Genomic DNA, 20,307 nt, shown 5'->3' on the forward strand with positions numbered 1-20,307 from the left:
AAAATAGTTGCAGACAAAGGCGATGACTTCTGGATAATATTGGGCTGTCACCAAACACACCTCGGCACGTCAAAAAGCAACAAAAGGAAACGTATGGAAAATGTAACACGGTACAACGCACAATAAAATGACACCCCTCGGTTTGTTTCACTCTCATTTTGCTTTAAATCTAATGGTTTGCGTCCTGTAAGAGGTCCTACTAAACTTAGCATGGATTATAAACAATATCTGATTACACGTGACATGTAGTGTAGGCATTGTGCAAGAGTTCAGAGCGATTAGGGTAACATACACGAGGAACAGTATTACAGCCGCGGGAGTGTCTCTAACTGTAGGAGAACCTGGACTGGGGTTGAATATTTCCAGGCCCTGTCCCTGTTACCTATGGATTTACCTGAGGAGCGAGTCTATGATAATCTCTTCAACAGCGACAGACGTATGCCACAGTAGGATAAATATGAATGGGTTAAATATGAGCGTGTGCGGATATTACAAGCCAGGAAATCATTTAGCGTATTTTATGTTTGTAAACAGACTTACCTTAAAGCTCCACTGTGGATGAGTATGAGTAATACTAGAGCAAAGCAATTGAAATATATATACTGTATATATACGATCGCACCATAACATCTAAGCGTACGCAAATCTGATAAAGGACACTCGAACAGAGGCACAAATGGTTCCTTCTTTTCGTCATATTCTCTCATGCCCTTCCCTTGTTGTGATGATAGATGTGATGAAGCTAACCAGAGTACTTGAACTTTCAGAAAGGACCGACCACACACACACACACAGTCCTGGTACATCTGACATCACATATTGCTACTAGACTGTAACCATGTGCTTAAATGTTATTTTCCATGATGTGACTTATTTTAAAAAGAGTTCCAGGGAGGGTTGCCTACATTTTAAAACTTTTGAAGGTAAAATCCTCCATAACAACATATTGCATCTGAATCTTGAACCATTGGCATCTGTGGCTTATGCTGCATTCCATTCGAAGTCAGACGTGGTATATTCCTACTTCGTATCTCCGACTTCTAAGCATAAAATTGTTCCATTGCCTAAAGTTTGGAGGATGGCGTATAAGAAAATATAATGGCAATGCTACTGTTTGCTGTACAGATCTTGATTGTCAACAGAGAAGTCTTCTAGTAACCAAATCGGAAGAGAAATGATGCTAGCATTTGTGGTGTTCTCATCAAACAGGATAATTTACTGCAGATGTTTGAGCATCGTTTAATGTAGGAACTTAAGACCTATTGATGTATTTTATTTGCTTAAAAGCCAGGTTCAGACTACAGGAGTTTCAGGTCAATTGCTCTCTCCCGACATACAGAGAAAGAAAATCGCATCCAGATTATTGGTCGGTTCCGACGTTTGGCCCAGATTGTCTGGTTATGTGAGGCGATTACAGATCTAATCTTAAACCTCCCGATCTGCTCATGTTTGATATTTTAAGATGGCGATCGCGAAACAACAAGCAGCTGTACGAGTCCGGTGGACAATATAAAGGCAGTCGTGTTCCTCAATTTCCAATGTCTCTTCATATAATGTCTACAGTTTACATCCGCTTCCCTGTGAGATCACGTGAGGTGCTAAATCTGGCAAGATAATATTAAGAATATCTTGTTGTGTGTGATGCGTAGGGTTGCAAAGTTTGCAGAAACTGTCCAGGATTTTTGGAAACATTCCAGGATTATTTTTTGGAAACTTTGAAAGTTCCTGGAAATTTACCGGACATTTGCATCCCCTTTGCAACCCTAGTGAAGTGCCACAGATTTCAAATCTTGTAGTGTTTGATGCGTAGGATTGCAAAGTTTCCAGAAACTTCCCAGGATTTTTGGAAATTTTCCCGGATTTTTTGGAAATTTTCTGGAAATTTACCAGACATTTTCAGCCCCTTTGCAACCTCAGTGATGGGCCACTGGTTTCAAATCTTGTAGTGTGTGCAGGTTTGAGATTTGAAAGAAGAAAATCTGTGAAGATTCTCCTCGTGTGCGTGATGCAACCAGATTTCACAATCGGTTAAGATGTATTGACTCCTGTTGTCCGAGCCCAGCTTAACTATGTGCATCTCACTGGATTCCACCCTCTTGCCAAAAGTTGTGGTTTTCAACAAGTTTTCAAGTTCAAGCAACTTCAAGTGGCAATCTATTGCAGTTTTTCAAGTAGGAATCTGGAAAGTCCAACTTTCCATTGTAAATGGAATGCAGCATTACTGTAGGATGCTTCAATGATGAACACTGTGTGTCTTTTAAGACAACTTGTCATGTCAACACTCTTTGCTGCCATCTCAAAACATCCAAAATAAAATGGTTTGTCAATGGCAACCTTTGAAGAGCTTGCACGGACATGCGATTTCTCTCTAACGCTATGCAAAATGAAATTCTTGAACAGCAAAGCCAAGAGTGCAGTTTGTCTGTCCAGAGGCGTTCATCTGTTGGAGCCCATGTGCCCATATCCATGAAGAGGAGAACGTTCATTGCAGTCCTATTGCTGAAGAGTCAACACTGTCCCGGCAGTTTGATTGAAGCTAAAGTTTGTCCAGGTGCTTTATGAGTCTTGTAAATTGAAGGTGAGGTAACTGATGCTCTTCTGGTCCAAAGTTCACATTGTGTTGTTTTCAGAACCAAATCTGACCCCGTAACAAACTGAACGGCAATGCAGCAGTGGCACACAGTAAAGAAAGCCAAAGGACAAGAAGTGTACAGCAAACCCAGACGGACGGAATACCACGTAAAGGAACCAAAATAGCTACAAAAAAAGAAGATATAAATTTGTGCTTCTTTAGTTTCACATTGTCATAGTCCTAGATGTTGCAATCGGAGTCTGTTTGTCTTTTCTGTAGCTCGACACTTTCCAATACATCATATACACGTGCATGTACAGGTCCATTCAGCTCATCCGTAACTTCGTGACCACACGTTTCGCTCATCCGTTCCTGCTCACATTATTCCTTGCAATCTTAACGTCTTAAGGAAATAGCATCTCCATGCACTTGAGTCTGTGGAAAAAGTAGTTCATTTGGGGAAAGGACGTCCTTGTCACTCTTTCAGCCATCTGTTCATCCCGCAAGCCCTCCGTCATCTTTGGTAACAGTTGACACTTTGGTGTGTCAGATACATACACAAGGGAAAAGGGGCGGTTGAGGTGAAGATGTCAAGACATATGGACAGAAATGCGCCGCATTAACAGAGGTTATGCTTATGTAAAACATAAAAAGTGCCACATAGCAAGTAAAAGCTCAATAAGTGACCACAAGGATGATATCAAAGAAAAAGTAGACATGAATCGTAAGAAGTGGTGTGAACATGAGAAGCAGGAAACACGGGAGGAAAGGGTAGTCACATGTCGGGGCAGTTCTTATTGCTGCCGCGGGGGGGCGTTCTACGCTGGAGGTGTGCTCGGGGGTATCTGTATCATCTAAGGAGGAATGTCAGGCAGATGGGGCCGAGCAGCTGGACGATCGCAGGGAGAAGGTGAAGACTCTGGTGTGTCCCAGACAGAACTGCTGTAAACACAAAGAAAACACTCTATTACACTCTTTATACTACAACTTCTTTATTTCTGATCCTGTTTATATTGACAGAACAGTGGAAGGGGGACACAGAAGTATTGTGGGATTTAAGAGCAGCATGCTTTTTATTTTGGGTATGTCTTTTATACCCTTGCCAAAATGGGGGTGGGCGGGCGGGGTGCAGAGAGAGGGGTTAAACCCGCATTTTTTTAAAGTATTATATGTGGGAAGTATTATTACTGTACTCTTTAAAAAATGTGGCATTTCTAAGGGGTACAACAATTTGACACTGGGCCCAGCTTAAAGGGACACCTTTGTAAATTTGTACCCCTAAAAGGTTCATAGCATGGGCGTAAATCTGATCTAACAGTAGGGTGGGACAATAAACATAACATTTCTGAAGAGCAATTTTTGAAGGGGACACAAATAATACAGCCACAATTATACTTGTAGAGGATTTGTGTACACAGCGGAACACCTTAATACTATGATTAGTGTAGCATGGAGACTGTACCATTATCCTTCTTTTCAGTGTTTCTCTTGATTCAATGAAAAAGCTGACTAAATTGACCAAAATATTCTTCTTTAAAACCATTTATTTATTTTTAAGTTGTTTAAAATCAAGCCACAAAAACAACTTAAAACATAATGACTAATTTTGAAAAAGTGTCCCCATATAAAATAAATACAATGCTTTTGTAACAAATAAAAGTTTTAGGTTATAATTATATAGGTTCTATACTACGTTTTGGTGTAGGCCTATTGAAAAAAGATCTGATGTCCGTTTTTCTTTTCTCTGTCATTTTATCTGGGCAACAACAAATCTTTAACATCACATTTCTAAATATGAGTTAGGTTCATAGTTTTACCACGCGGTCATATTATAATTATGAAATGATCTTGCATCCTCCACATAAATATTAGGTTTCGTCTGGGACAGAGGATGTATATTTAACTGATCGGCCACTTCATTTGATCGGCCAGATCCTAACCCAACTACATATTGTGCAAAACACAACTGTAGATCTTCAATATTAACCCTAATATCAGTTCACACACATAACGTTAGGCTTATCATTGTGTAAATGTTAGTTGTAGAGGGTGCATTCAAGCTAGGTAACGTGACATTATATTACACTAACATAGCGAACTTTGTCACTAATTTATTAATTACTCAGCATAATTTATATTTAAGAAAAGAAAAACTTCATCCGATGTTTAATGTGAATAAAATAGCCTTGAACCGCCAACATACTTCATTCCTGTCAGTACCCGATGTGTGAGTTGAGCGCAGATCTTGCATAGATCCTGAGTGGACCAAACCACTGTGAGGCAAGGGAGGGGGAACTCAAATGTTTCTAAACTTAAAAAGCATTTTTGGGGGTTTGTATTGTTTTACTTCTTACACAGATATTTTAAGTAAACATCATTGTTATTTACAATCATGGGCGTCGGAAGCAAAAAAAATGTGGGTGGGTCCTTGCTAAACGGATAGGTCGGAAAGACAAAATTACGGAAATCGCCATATCATTGAGAGCGGCAGTAGTGTAGGGGTAAAGACGCACGGCATCTAGTTTTGACTCAAATTGCCTTTCTGCCTTTCACCAAACTCAATCTTCTCCCTTTTCCCATCACATATCAGATCGGAAAGGCATTTATTTTCAATAAAATTGAAGAAAATATTAGAAAAGTGGAAATAAAGCGTCCAACGTGTTTAATAATAAGTGTTTATCGATTAGGGGTAGGTAAACAGACATGTGCTGAATGTTAGAGACGATACAAGTGAGTGGGTCCAATATCATTGATCGTAAAAAGTGGGTGGGTCTTGTCCCACCCACATACAATGGTTCCAACGCCCATGTTTACAATACACAGCATTGTTTTAATATTTCTAGGGGGGACAACCCGTAGATGTGAAGGGTCCTGACCCCCCCCCCGACCCCCCTGGGATTTACACCCTTGGTTCATAGTAATAGGATTAATAAGATAAGGTACAAAAATGGTCCTTTTGAGGATACTACCCAGGTGACAAGCTGTTGTACCCCTAAAGGTACAACACATTTTTTAGAATTTTTTTTGACAGTGGATGTGACCTATGACTTGTATTTTGTGCAAACCAAGAGCTCTACTGTTTTAAAGCCTAAAGCATTGCAAGTCTAATTCAAAGCAACCAAAATGGGGAAATGCACCTTGATACCTAGCACATTAAAAAAGCTCTTGGAAAGAAAAACATCTCTTAACCTTAATCACACGACCGCTGCGGGGTCAGACTCCTTTCAGAGCGGAAGCATGCAGGTTTCTTTCTCCTGTCGAGCTTTTGGCACAAAGAAGCGCGGGACACTGAAATAATGGATCGGGCGGATGGGGTTACAGCGGCTGGCATCATCGCCTGACTGAACCGGAGGCCGTAAGCGGTAATATCTATGAGCTACGGAAGACGGATGACCTGCGTGAGGACAATTACAAGTCATTATGTCTCGGAGGTAATGTTGAGTAATATCTTTCGGCACCGCTCACAGGTAATGGCCTCAGAAGATGATGAGGGATGGACAAAACATGCTTGTAGTGTTGTTTAAAAAGCAGCGACGAGATCACAACACATGCAAGTTTAATTATGCATGCAATCTGCCAACAAAATGGGTTTAATAAATAAAAAGCAGGTATTGTTTAAAAAAATCAATATGAATTTATATCAAGGATTTTTCTGGCTAGCAGGAAATCAATATATTCATAATAAAGCTTTTTATTCTTCCTTTTCAATAAAGAACGAGATTGTGTGAGCCGTGACATCTCTCTCAAGGACCTTTGAAGGAGGCGGGTAATTCTGAGAGTGGGTTGCGTGTGTGAAGACAGGCTGCATATCCACCTGTGCATCTTTATTACTAAATATTAGGCCTCTATAACATAAAAATAAGTGTATAAAAACTGATCTATCAACAGTCAGTGCCACCGTAACAAGTTTTTGCGTGTGTGTGTGTTATGTGGGGCCTTCAGATTTCTAATTCTAATTCAACAGGTCACCTTCGCTTCAAATCGCACCTACTTTCTCTCTCTCTCTCATTCTACCCGCTCAGCCTTTCCACCCTACAGCCAAATCCCAGTCATGGTGTGATTTATGGGGACGCAGTAACACATGGGACGCCTGAGCCAATCATCATTCATCTCTAAAGGAGGAACAGCTCACGGTTGAGCTCCCATGGGCAGCACCCCGAGCAGAACAGGCCAGAGGAGAGCAGAAGAGAAGAGGGTCATTCCTGATATGCAGTACGTTTTCATGTCCCCATCATGTTTTAAAGGGATAGTTCACCCAAAAATGAAAATGTGCTGTTCATTTACTCCCCCTCAGGCCATCCACGCTGTGGAAGAAGATTGTTAGCCGAAACCGTGGTCCTCTGTGATTCATTTAAAGCAAGTCAATGGCTACCGTCACCTTTGAGAGTCAAAAAAACATATGCAGGCAAAACAAAATGAATACCAGTGACTCCTGACGATGCATTGAGGTCTTATCAAGCGAGACGATCGGTCTGTGCAACTGCAAACAACTGAAGATTTATACAACATTATTATTACAGCCTCAGCAAACGGTCCTGAGTGTGTTCCACTCAAACGTTGGGAATCTGTGAAAAGTCAATCTTCCCCAATGAGATCATGCAAGCTAACGTAATCGTAATTTTTTTTTTTATATAAGTTGCGTCACCCAGTATAAGCACCACTTTGATGATGAATACAACACATGCGTCCTCCCTCTGTTGTAAACAATCACAGCGTCAGCTCGCGTGTGAGTTTGCTCCTGCACATACGTCATTATGCGTCAGGAAGCTCGCGCTGCAGACTGTCGTGAATGCCCTCAGGACCGTTTGCCGAAACTGTGCATTACAGGTAATATTGTTCAGTTTCTTGCACAGACCGATGGTTTTGCTTCATAAGACCTCAATGTATTGCAATTGACTTAAATGATATGCATCACCAAGGATCACGGTTTTTACCTTCAAATGTTCTACAGAAGACAAAAAAAAAGACACCTACATCTTGGATGGCCTGAGGGTGAGTAAATAACAGCATGTTTTCATTTTGGGTGAATATCCCTTTGAGATGATAATCATTATCTAGGAAAACCATATTATCATACAGGAAGTGACATCATTTTGGAGGGAAAACAAGTATGCGTATCACTAAGGCTGCATCCAGAAGGTGAAAAACAGTATGCTACAAAATAATTATGTTTGAATTCACAGTACTCATAAAACAGTAGGCAAAAAAATACCTGGATGACACACTACTTCTGGTGTGATTCTGAAGTGTGCAAACGATGGACACTTTACTATCCCATGAGGCTGCAGGAGAGGATTTGTAAATGGCAGTGAAGCAAAACAACTTGCGCTGGAAGATCACATGAAAATGACAACATGGTGAATGTAGTACATCCGGATACTACACATTCATACTATATACAACATACTTTTTTTTTTTAGCGGTCACAAAGTAATTATTCATAATATGTACCTACTCAAGAGAGTATGTGATTTCGGACACAGCCTCAGTATGAGTGCTGCAGTGATGACATTTTTGTTGGCCGACCTGAAAGTTAGCATCACCCTGGTTCCCTCTACAAAAACCCAATCTGATTTTTACATTGACTTTTGGATTATTGCAGAAAATCCGCTCGATGAACAAAATGTGAAAAAAAACTTTTGTTGGTCACATTAATAATCTTCATAAATGAACCCCACATGTATGAATTTGAGCCTAAATACAAATGGCAGAAGTTAAATGTTAAACTATACGCACATATTCAACGTCACCACCACCAACACTTTTTGTTTTTTGTGAAAATACTTTCCCTGAAAGGTTGAGTTGCAAAAGCATGATTATAAAAATAATGAGGCTTATTAACAGTGTACTGTAAATAATCAATCCGGTTGAAAGGATCTCAAACAGAGCAGACGTTTGAATGTCTGTTATACCCAGAGTTCCAAATGTGCTGCAGAACAGGAAAGACCCTGGAAAACATCAAAGAAGAGAGGAGTTTCATTGATGAATGCACATATCCTCTATAGCAAAGCCTCATGGGTCAGAGACAGAGCCTGCTAGCTAACAGTACACACAAACACACAACTTTCCTCCGAACAAACAACAGCTATCAGCAATCCGTGCGGTTGAGAGCTGTGAGGGAGCTTTCACAATGATTGATCTTAATCATTAATTTGGCTCTTTTGTTCTGGCCTGCGGTGCGCCGCACGCAGCTCGCGTTACACTTTCCTGTGTGTAAGCACAGCTCAGCACCTGTGGGCGGCATGAACAGGTTTTACTGTGTGGGCCGCACTTACCCTGTGTGTGTGTGTGTGTGTGTGTGTGTGTGTGTGTGTGTGTGTGTGTGTGTGTGTGTGTGTGTGTGTGTGTGTGTATGATATAACATCAGTGTTCATGCCGACCCAGGTACAGAGGAGAAAGCAGAGCTGTACGCTTCCGGAAACTAAGATATAAGCTTACATTAAAAGCTGAAATAATATATGGAGCTTTTTTTACTTTTCACTTTTAACACAACAGGTTCCTGAGGTGTTTAACTATTTAAAATGGGGAAAATATCAGGCTAGAGCTGTGGGAGCTTGTGGATTGGAATATGAAAATGTCTGTACATGTTATTGTCTGGTAAAACTAATGCCTAGCGGGCAGTGCACATGCTCGTGCACATGCATGCAGGCGGATCTGTCATTTTCCAATTTGTGGGATAATTATTTTGTTAAAGGTCTAATGCTATTTAATGGGCCTATATGACTTCATAAAGGGTGGAATTTCTTGTATGGGCATTGTTTTTCCGGAGCAGAAACGGAGTTCTGCAAGTGTGTTTGTTCCCGGTCATGAGTCTAAAGCGCAGGCGGTGAGTGAAACTGCATCAAATGTCTGTGTTTTGTTGGCAATCGATGCGCAAGTGCATATAATGTGAACAACATGAACGTATTGTGAATCGAAAGTTATCCAGGGATAATGCCATGATTATTTTGAGTGTGTGCTTGTGATTCTTTAGCTCCGCCCACTGCACGCCTCCACGAGCTTGGGTGTTTTTGGAAAAAATTGGTACAGCGTGTCTGTCTTTTATAAATCTGATAAAACTAAAGACTCTTCGGACACATGACAGATGCAATACTACTCTATAGGTACTCAAGATTAACATGAGACTGGCAGAAACTGTGTGTTATGCCCCTTTAAGGTTTTTTGCCGTTGATAGAAAGTAGCAACAAAACAGCTTGCTTTAAAACCAAACAGAACTGCCAGTCGGTAGTGTTGAATGTGAACAAAATTGAATACCTCCTCGTACTGAATGAACATGCAAGTGCTAATGCTCACTTACATACATGCCTTTCAGAGGTGAGATAATGTTACGTCACCTAATTATATTCATAATCATAAACTTTACGATGTGTTTCCTTGAATTTCCAAATGTCTCAGTCCCATTTAAAGTAAAACCACCATAAAAATAATGCTAATAAAAAAGTAAAATGCTCAGTGTTTATTATGTGGTATGAATTGAGATGTGGCTTTGAAATGTAAGGCCATCTGACAGATGAAACAGTTGGACTGGAAAGGAAACCTAATTAGATCAAACCCTTCTGAATGTATATGAAGATAATCGAAGATCATTTAGTGAACTGTGTGATTTCTTAACATCTGGCACCACCAAACAGAAGAACAAAAATAATGTTTTCAGACAGGTTTCCACGCAAAACACACACACACATTTTATTGAAATTCATTGGGTTGTGCTGAAGGAGACTTTACAGAGTGCTGGACTAAAATAAATGTTATCAAATAAATGCTGTGATGTTTTTGTTTTTTCCATCAAGCGGTGCATCAATGTTTGGTCAAGATTTTGTATTGACAATGCAAGAGTCCAGCACTCTGTAAAGTCTCCTCCAGCACATCCCAAAAACTTTCAATGAATTTAAGGTCTGGACTCAGAGGTGTAGATTCATGTGTGAAAATGATTCTTCATGCTCCTCCCAACCATTCTTTCACAGCCTGATGGATCTTGACATTATCATCCTGGAATATGGCCATGATGTGTCTTCCTACATAATTGTTTAAGAAATGAAAAGCTACACACTCCATCAATTAGGGTTGGAAGAACTGTTGCCAAGCATACAGTATAACATGCTAGAAACATAAAAATCACTGCAATAATGTTCCAATCATTGACTCTTAAGCATTTGCCAAATTAAATCTAAACTGCAAAAAAATAAATAAAAAAAAATGGGTGGGTAATATATATGCATTACTCTTATACAAATGAGATATTTAGCATTACGGTATGAGAACTGCAGGGTGAAATAGGTAGAATAGACTTCATTTTCTTCAAGCAAAATGTTTTTTTTTCTCTTGATTTTGGTATGAAATATGTCCAGAACACGTTCTTCACAGAATTCCCTGAGTAGAAATAAGGGTTCTGTCATTTTAAATATTCAGAGCAAGAAGGTCAAGGCTTCGATCTATCAAAAATAACTATGCCCTGAAAATGTGATAATGATTTGGGTCTTTGATTCAGGAAATGATTCAGTACGAGACTGTGTGACATGGAGCGCTGTACATGTGAGCGTTTTTAGGGACAGATTACAGTAAAACTCTTCATAGTTATGATAGTATAAATTCTTTTTCATGAATTGCTGTGGACACACTTTAGTTTAGGGTCAAATTCTCTCTATTAACTACAACTTTTGCCTCAATAAACCCCTAATTACAGCTTATTAACAGTTAGTAAGGTAGTTGTTAAGGATAGGAGTAAAGGATGTAGAATATTGTCATGCAGAATAAGGCATTAATATGTGTTTTATAAGTACTAATAAACAGCCAATATCCTAGTAATATGCATGCTAATAAGCAGCTAGTTCATAATGAGAATTGGACACAAGCTAAAGTTGCCTTTGCTCTTGTTCTGATCTGAATAGTTCTTTGATAATTGTGTATCTTACAGTTTCTGAGAAGGAAGTTGTGGCTCTGTCTCATGCAAAGAGAGCAACCGTGAATATCTCTTCTCTCTGAACAGTCTTTAACAATCTCTTCAGTCTTTTATTCCATTCATCATCCATATATAATAATCTAGTCATATTCATATATTCTTATTTGCTTACATTAGTTTTTGCTTTACATTTATATTGATATATATAAAGCAGTAGTTGTAAAGGTTAATATTAAAGTCTCATTATTTGTTTCTGGGAGAGCTTCTCTCTGCTGGAGTGTCTGTATTATCTTCAAGGTTAGCTGATAAGGAGCCGCTGCCATGGACACTGAATATTATAAAGGGGGTGTTTTGATATTGTATGCTTTGGAACATCTCACACAACACTTGAGGTGGCTGTTAGATTTCTTCTCTGGCAGCACTCGTAATTATGGAAGCTTGTTTAGGAATATTCACTTAGCCTTTTTTTCACAACATCTTTCATGAAAGTGAAATAGGGGCGGCAGCACTGCAGTCTACAGTATATCCATCTAGGACAGAAGAAGAGTTTCCTTCTATCTTCATGACAGACAGACTGCACAATGTCAATGAAACCTTGTAACAGACAGTCAGTCAGCATCAGACCTCACAGATGAAAAAAATAAGGGATTTTATGATTGATTAAAAACATGTCCAGGCCATATTTGACAAAAGAAAAGGAATAAATGGTATTTTTCTCAAATAAATTAACGCCTACACTTTTAGCAAAAAATGTTGCAATGTAACGTTATTTAAATTTCCCACCCTAATTCTCATCCAGATATTTTTTTGTGTGAACCGAATTCAGAGCCACAATAATGTTCTCAAAAGTTTGCAGTCAGTAAAAAAAAAAAAAACATCCTGAAAGATATTACTATTTTTATTCAGAAAGGCCATATTAAAATGTTTTTAAAAAATGTCAGTAAAGACTTTAACATTAGCCTCTTTCACACATGCACCGAATTACAATTAAGAGATCATGTGTGAACAGGACCTTTTAAAAAAAATACAGGTTAATCGGTTCTGGTAATTTACCAGTTTGAGAAGTTGAAACATTACCAGTAAATTACCGCTGTGATAATGTGAGTGAACAAAGAATGAAGACACTTTCATGTCTTTAGAGAAAACAGTGTCATTTTATGAATAATCGTCTGACAGACTGTAACTCAAGTTGAGGATTCCTCGGGGAAAGGCAAAGGAAGAGGGGAGCAGAGCCTATTTTCAGATGGATCCATCTACTGTAACTATACCTCATCAGACATGATTCTTCAGGAAAACTTTACTGGGGCTCGTGCCCCGCAATTTCTGGGTGAAAGGGGCTATTGTTAATTTTTTTTTAGAACTTTCTATTAATCAAAAATAATCATAAATGTTTCTTAAGCCGAAAATCATCATATTAGAATGATTTCAGAAAGGCCTCCATTGGCAGCAATGCAATGTGCACTCACAAGACCCATAAAAGGTACTAAAGACATCGTTACAAAATGACTTGCTGATATACAGAATGATTTCTGAGGAATCATGTGACACTGAAGACTGGAGTAATGATGCTGAAAATTCAGCTTTGATCACAGGAATAAATTACATTTTACAATATATTGAAATAGAAAACAGTTATTTTAAACTGTAATAATGTTTTTGTATTTTCGATCAAAGAAAAGTCTTGGTGAGCGCATGAGAATAAAAAAAAAAAAAAACACTTTAGACACTTTAGTTTAGGGTTCAAATCTCACTATTAACTAGTTGCTTATTAGCATGGATATTAGGATATCGGCGGTTTATTAGTACTTATAAAGCACATAATAATGCCTTATTCTGCATGACCATATTCTACATCCCATAATCCTCCCCAAAACCTAAACTTAAAGGGTTAGTTCACCCAAAAATGAAAATTCTGTCATTAATTACTTACCCTCATGTCGTTCGACACCCGTAAGACCTTTGTTCATCTTCGGAACACAAATGAAGATATTTTAGTTGAAATCCGATGGCTCAGAAAGGCCTCCATTGGCAGCAATGTAATGTGCACTCACAAGACCCTTAAAAGGTACTAAAGACGTCGTTACAAAATCCATCTCATTATAGTGGTTCTACAATAACTTTATGAAGCGACGAGAATATTTTTTGTGCGCAAACAAAAAATCAAAATAGCGACATTATTCAACTTTATGCTGGGCCTCTGACGTGAACTCATGAAGCACCATGACGCATGACCCGGAAGCGAGGAACTTTGTTTACAAGCAGAGGAAGATGCACCGTATCTAAGCTGTTGAATTCTACATTGATTGTGCTTTAGGTCTTGGCGTAGTGCTCAAAATGGGGCTAAAGTGTGCATTTCCGAACGTCATATTCTCACACATGTATGTGAACAAAGGTCTTGTAATTAATGACAGAAATTTCATGTTTGGGTGAACTAACCCTTTAACAACTACCTTACTAACTATTAATAAGCAGTGATTAGGAGTTTACTGAGGCAAACGTTGTAGTTGATAGTTTATAATGAGGATTGGACCCTAAACTAAAGTGACCAAAAACCCTTACAGACCCAATACGAACAGTAGTGTATGTCCATTTAATTATTCTAATTATTAATTATCATAAGAATGTCCAAATGTTCATTATATGTGATTAATGCATATCATGCATAAATAGTAAGGTATATTTTCCTTCATTACAGTAATGAGAATGATATTTGATCAATTCTTTGGGCGAGTTTTGAGGGGGGTGGTGTTTTGGACAGCTGCCCTCTCTCTCTCAGAGACTGGCGCTGGGCCTTTTCCTGTCTGTGTGCATGCATTCATACCCATCATGTGCCAAGATCAGCATTCAGGAGGAGACCCGAGGCCTGCCACACCATCAGAGGGCTGCACGAGGTGAGAAGAAGCCAAGACTGTCAGACCTGGGCCCTGTGCCTGAGCCCCTGCAGCCCATACAGCTGCCTCGACCAGTGCGCACTTCCAGCTCAAACACTGCTCTGGTGTGGCACCTCTCCTGCATGCTCACAGACGGCCCACTTCTTACTGACGCTTCATTTCTAAAACATTCCTGCTGTAATCGAGTTACAGGAATCATTCAATTTGATCATTTACTCACTCTCTTGTTGTTTCAAACTGTTTGATATTCTGTCTGTATTATTAAAAACTCAAAGAAGAACAAAAAGGAGTTGACTTGTGCACCATATTCTAAGTCTTCTGAAGTCATACAATTACTTTGTGTGAGAAACAGACTTATTTTCACCGCCAGTGAACTCTTTTTTTTTTAAAGCTTACTGTCTCATATTTGATGCGCAAATAAGGGTGTGTTCACACTTGGCATGTTTGGTTCGATTAAAACAAACCCTGGTGTGATTGCTCTGTTAGTGCGGTTCATTTGAATAAGTGAACGCTGGCATCTGAACCCAAACAAGCGGACCGAATGATATATGAATGCAGCACAGACCAAAAACATGTAAACAAACAAAAAACAGGAAGATGCAACCCTAAAAAGGAAAGAATGCTCACGCATGTAGTTTTTTTCTCGTCATAGTCGTGATGTTGCCCATCACAGTTCGGTACAGGCATCAGAACCACGTCTCCTCACAGGAGATCTTGTTTTGTGTGTGTGACGGAGGGATTCCTGCTGCTGTTTTGACTCCTTTACACATTTATAAACTCTTCACGAGTTCTCAACTGGTCAAAATACAGTCAAGTAGCTACGCACACACAACGAGCACATTTATACAACCAAAAAGAAAAGGCGACCAATCAGGTTGCGAACATAACCTTATGCCTTTAGGCTTTTACGGAACATTTCTTATCTCTGTCATCATTGTATTGCATTGTACTATATGTTTTACCTACGCAATAAAAACTACAGAGCTTTTATCACAAAACTAAGCCTTTAAATATCATCTTAAAGGGATAGCTCATCCAAAACATTAAATTCTGTCATTAATTTTGTCATACTTGTTGTGCGCAAAAACAAACAAAAATAACTTTATTCAACAATTTCATTCTAGCCTGTGCCAGTCTCCTACGCGGTTTACGTTGTAATTACAGCGCAGCTCCCGCACATGCGTCGTGGTGCTCACGTGAACAGCATCGGCTGACGTAGATCTCGAAAGCGCTGCACTATTTACAACGTAAAATGCGTATGAGACTGGCACAGGCCAGAAATAAATTGTTGAGTATTGTCGTCGCTTCATAAAATTAAGGTTCAACCACTGTAGTCACATGGACTATTTTTTAACCATGTCTTTCTTACCTAACTAGGCCTTGAAAGTGTTCATTAAATTGCTGTCTATGAAGGGGTCAGAGAGCTCTCGGATTTCATCAAAAATATCTTCATTTGTGTTCTGAAGATGAACAAAGGTCTTACGGGTTTGGAACGACAAGAGGGTGAGTAATTAATGACAGAATTTGCATTTTTGGGTGAACTAACCCTTTAATAGAGCAATATAGAGTAAAAACTGGTATTCAAATGCATTTTACATACATATAGTCTGCTATACAGTTATAAAACACATTGATTTACACTATCAGAATTTCATCTTTCTTTTTGGTCATATAAATATCAGCAACTGCACCAAATGGCAAATTTTTGCTCAGTTTAAGCCGCTGAATAAAATTAAGGGTTGCTTTCTTTTCAAGCACGAGCTCTATATTCTCACTATATGAGCCATTAAAGTCTGATGTATCAAATATGATACTCAATAAAAAAAAAACATACAAACTTAGACAAAAAATGTCACATGTCAGGCTTTACAGGGTTAACAACTGCTGGGTCAGTGTGATGTGTGAATGAATTATTCGGTACAGTTTTGTGAACTGGACCAACCAAATCATTGAAAAGAGCCTGCTCAAAAGTATTGCAAGTATTACTTACTGTATATGATACCCATTCACTGAAATTGCTTAGAAAAAAAGTAACCAAAACCACACTTCAAAATGTTGTAATTTTGGTTGTTTTAAGGATAGTCATCAGTGCTGTTTTATCACTCAAAGGTTATTCTATTTTCCTTTGAGAATCTAAAACAAAAAGTGATCTGTACGTGGAGTGGTTTTAGTCAACATGTACAGTATAATGAAGTTCATTATAGGGGGATCGAGACAAGAGGTGTTTTTTGTGCTGTAGAAGTGTTGCTGATGGTACAGACCTGTTTTGTCCACGCTATCCTTTTGTTTGCATTTCCCCTTGGTAACAGAAACGTCATCAATAGCAATGTCTCCCTCAAAGCCACTTCCACGGATACCTTCGAACACCACCTGACAAAGACAAGCGAGAGTTAGACAGCAGTCTTGCCCACGGCACATTTCAGCTTTCCATCCACTCTAAAGACACTCTCATCCATTAAAACAGACATTTGTCAAGTTGCATTCTTTCCATTCTCATCAAGCACATGCACACATACAAAGCCAAATAAATGGAAATGCAAATAAATCTTTTTTTTTCTTCTTCTCGCAAATCCGGCATCCCCCTCTAAACGGTTCTCATTCGCGCTTGAATATGTGAATACACTATAAAATCTGCGTCATCTGAGGGTTTTTTGGCCAGAGGCTAGAGACTACAGCCAGTAGTAGGAGTTAGTTCCGCATGTTTTCAAGCTGCCCATAGGGGTGGGATCTCACTCACATAATGTAAATGCGCACGGCCGCTTGGGCATTCATAACGGAGCAGTGTGGAGCACTATAATGCATGTGAATGGTAGCAAAATCTATCAGAGTAAAAAAAAAAACCCTGCCCAGACAACCCTGCGGCTCGTGACAACACATTGATGCCTTAAGACATGAAACGATCGGTATTTATATAATTTTTTACCTCTTAATACACCACTATGTCCAACAGCCTTCACCGCGCGATCACTTCCGGTGAGTGAGGTCAACGTACACGATCTGGCGTAGTTTACTCAAGCGCCGGAAGTGATCTCTCATGCATATCTCTACGCCAGATCGTGTACATTGACCTCACTCACCGCAAGTGATCATGCGCTGAAGGCTGTTGGACATAATGTGTCGTCACGTTTGTCTGTGCATGTTTTTTTTTTACTCTTATAGATTTTGCTACCATTCACATGCATTATACGACTGACAGACTGCAACGATTGGAGTTAAAAATCTTCATTTGTGTTCTACTGAAGAAACAAAGTCGCCTATATCTTGGATACCCTGGTGTGAACTATCCCTTTAAATTCATTCATTTTTTTTTTTTAAATCAACACAACAGATGAATTTCCTTTCACCGAGTTTTGTGACAAACATAAATAATAATTTATGTTTTGAGTAATTATACATATTTATGCCTTATAAGTAACAGTTTTGACATGTATCTAAACTACTGTCAAAGCAATTAACATGGCCATCTAAACAGACTTTAATTCAACCGTACAGCATTTAAAAAGATGACATTAATTCATTAATAAATGTTTGAAATTGTTTTTCTTAGGGGTGTGACGATACGCTCGTGTCACGATTCGATATAAATTGTGATACTGAACTTACGATATGATATGTATCCGAATATTTTAAACCAAAATAAAGACTTTTTTTTATTTTTACTTTTTTATTATTATTATTAAAATATTATTATTGTTATTATTAGTGTATTATTATCAGGACCCACAAATATTCCCGCATTGCATTATTATACATTATATTCAACATTATATATAGTCGTTGACTCGTTTAATGTAAAAAACTCTTTTTTAATCTTTCATTTTTTCCCCCTCACGCATTACTCGCGCTTTCAATGCAGAAATGATTCCCTCCCCATGCTCGCTATGTCCCGCCTCTCCCGCTATTAATGCAATACACATATAGAATAAACCTTCTAAAATGCTTTGAATAATCATGCTACTAAATCTAAATGTGATCTAGTGATTTAAATGATGTTTACGCTTTGACTTTGATGCCGTTCCGGCAGTGCGTGCGCTTCAGATGATCAATGCAATCAATCACAGTTCTAATCACAAGAAAGCGTGTCAAAATGACCACTATCAAACTGTAAATGTTCAGCTCATCCAAGAATCTTAATTCTGCATTTATTCACTCTCATGTTGTTTTTGCGGGTCACACAATCATTTGAACGTCTGTGTTTACTACAGTATGTGCGTCGTGTTAAATATATTCATCATATAAAGCCATTGTGTCTCTTCAGAAGACTTGGATTAGACCACTCGATTAGTTATTTTTATGATACCTTTATTGACATATTTTTGGATCTTTTAAGTTTGAGAGGAATTGACTTTAAATGGAGGAACAAAAATCCCTCAGGTTTCATAAAGAATATCTTCATTTGTGTTTGGAAGTTAAACATAAAATGACATGATGGTGAGTACATGATGACAATTTACATTTGTGGTACATTTGTAAATGTGTGTTTGGGTGAATTATACCTTATAAATAGGCCTACTACAGCAAGTTGAGCCTTAGATAAAACAACTCTATATCACGAATCATATCGTTTCCATCAACGATACATATCGTCACATTTTTATATCGCGATATATCGTTTAACGATATATAAACATTAGTTCAGATCATCTAACATTCCTGAACAAATTGGTCATATGCTGTGTGTGTAATTGTATGGATAATTCATTGTGAAAATAAATTGTATGGATAATTCATTGTGAAAATAAAATATATTATGAAGAGCTACACTTCATTGATACTACATGCGTAAATACAAATTACAATTCTGAAGTTTGTTTTAACCCAAAATCAGGAACCAAACTGGAATTTAAAAGCAATTCACAATTTAATTCTGAAGTGTTTTTGCACTACACATCACATTAAAAAAAAACACAACATACTGTAACACAGTAGTATATAAAACGTAAACGTGTAATTTATTAAAGAATTGCATATTGGCCTATAAAATCCTAATAATACGTTTCCTCCCACATTGTTTGCTGGTGTTGATTTCCGCCCCATGTAACCTGCGTTTGACTGACAGCTTAATTACAGCCGCTCTGAAGCTCACTGCTGAGACCTAATCAGATCCATGTCAGATCCACGCTCAGTCTGACTGAAGTTTACAGAATTACCCCCTCCCCAGACAAACACACACACACACACACACACACACACACACACACACACACACACACACACGACACCACCTCTAAACTCCAGCTGGTGGACTAACGCACAAGTAATTGAAATGTATAAATGAGCAAAAGTGAACAGAGCGATTCAATACATTTAATCCACACCCGGTCCCTTAGAAACAGATCTAAAGCAATTTACACATTCTGAAACTTTGCAGAATGGCTCTTTGTTGTAGCTTTAAGTTTTGCAGACCTTTTGTGTGAATACGGACAACATTTGGAGGCCCTTTACAGACACGTGAAAGAATACGCATCCTCAAAGACTTATTTTATGATCCTTAAAATGTAACTTTCTCACCAAAGTCTACAAGTCCAACCTCAAAGAAAATTCCATTGTGGTGGTATTTATGTGCACTGATCTAATAAATTGAAGCAGAGCCAGTATGACTGTTTTTTAGCCCAGGCTCATTAGAAATACCCGACTCATTTTTTCATGTGGCACATCCACTAGAGGCACTACATATACTCAAGCATCTGACTATATGAGCACATGAACTTCATCTCAAGAGTTCATTGTTAAATTATAAAAATATGCCAATTTTCCATCCATGTTTTAATTTAAACAGTAAACATCTGTTGTGTCATGCAGCACTTTTTGTCAACAATATAATGAATTGTTAAATATAAATTTTATTACATTTTAAAATAATAATTCAATTGTTCATGTTTTATTGCTTCATTTGATTCCCCTGTTTCTGATAATACATTTGCATTAAGTCAAGAATTCAGACA

At 38.4% G+C, this 20,307-nt stretch overlaps 1 protein-coding gene across 1 annotated transcript in view; it reads right to left on the reverse strand.

Annotated features, from left to right (window-relative positions):
- Positions 1 to 3,422: 3,422 nt before the first annotated feature.
- Positions 3,423 to 20,307, reverse strand: part of mdga1 (MAM domain containing glycosylphosphatidylinositol anchor 1) — a gene marked incomplete at both ends in the record, with an annotated part of 286,007 nt that continues 269,122 nt past the window's right edge. Inside the window, 2 exons of the mRNA XM_079843317.1 lie at positions 3,423 to 3,514; positions 16,624 to 16,732. Of these exons, the coding sequence (XP_079699443.1) occupies positions 3,423 to 3,514; positions 16,624 to 16,732 (201 nt within the window). The remainder of the gene's footprint in view (positions 3,515 to 16,623; positions 16,733 to 20,307) is intronic.

This window comes from Gobio gobio, assembly GCF_949357685.1.
Source record: "Gobio gobio genome assembly, chromosome: 18".
Lineage (NCBI taxonomy): Eukaryota > Metazoa > Chordata > Actinopteri > Cypriniformes > Gobionidae > Gobio > Gobio gobio.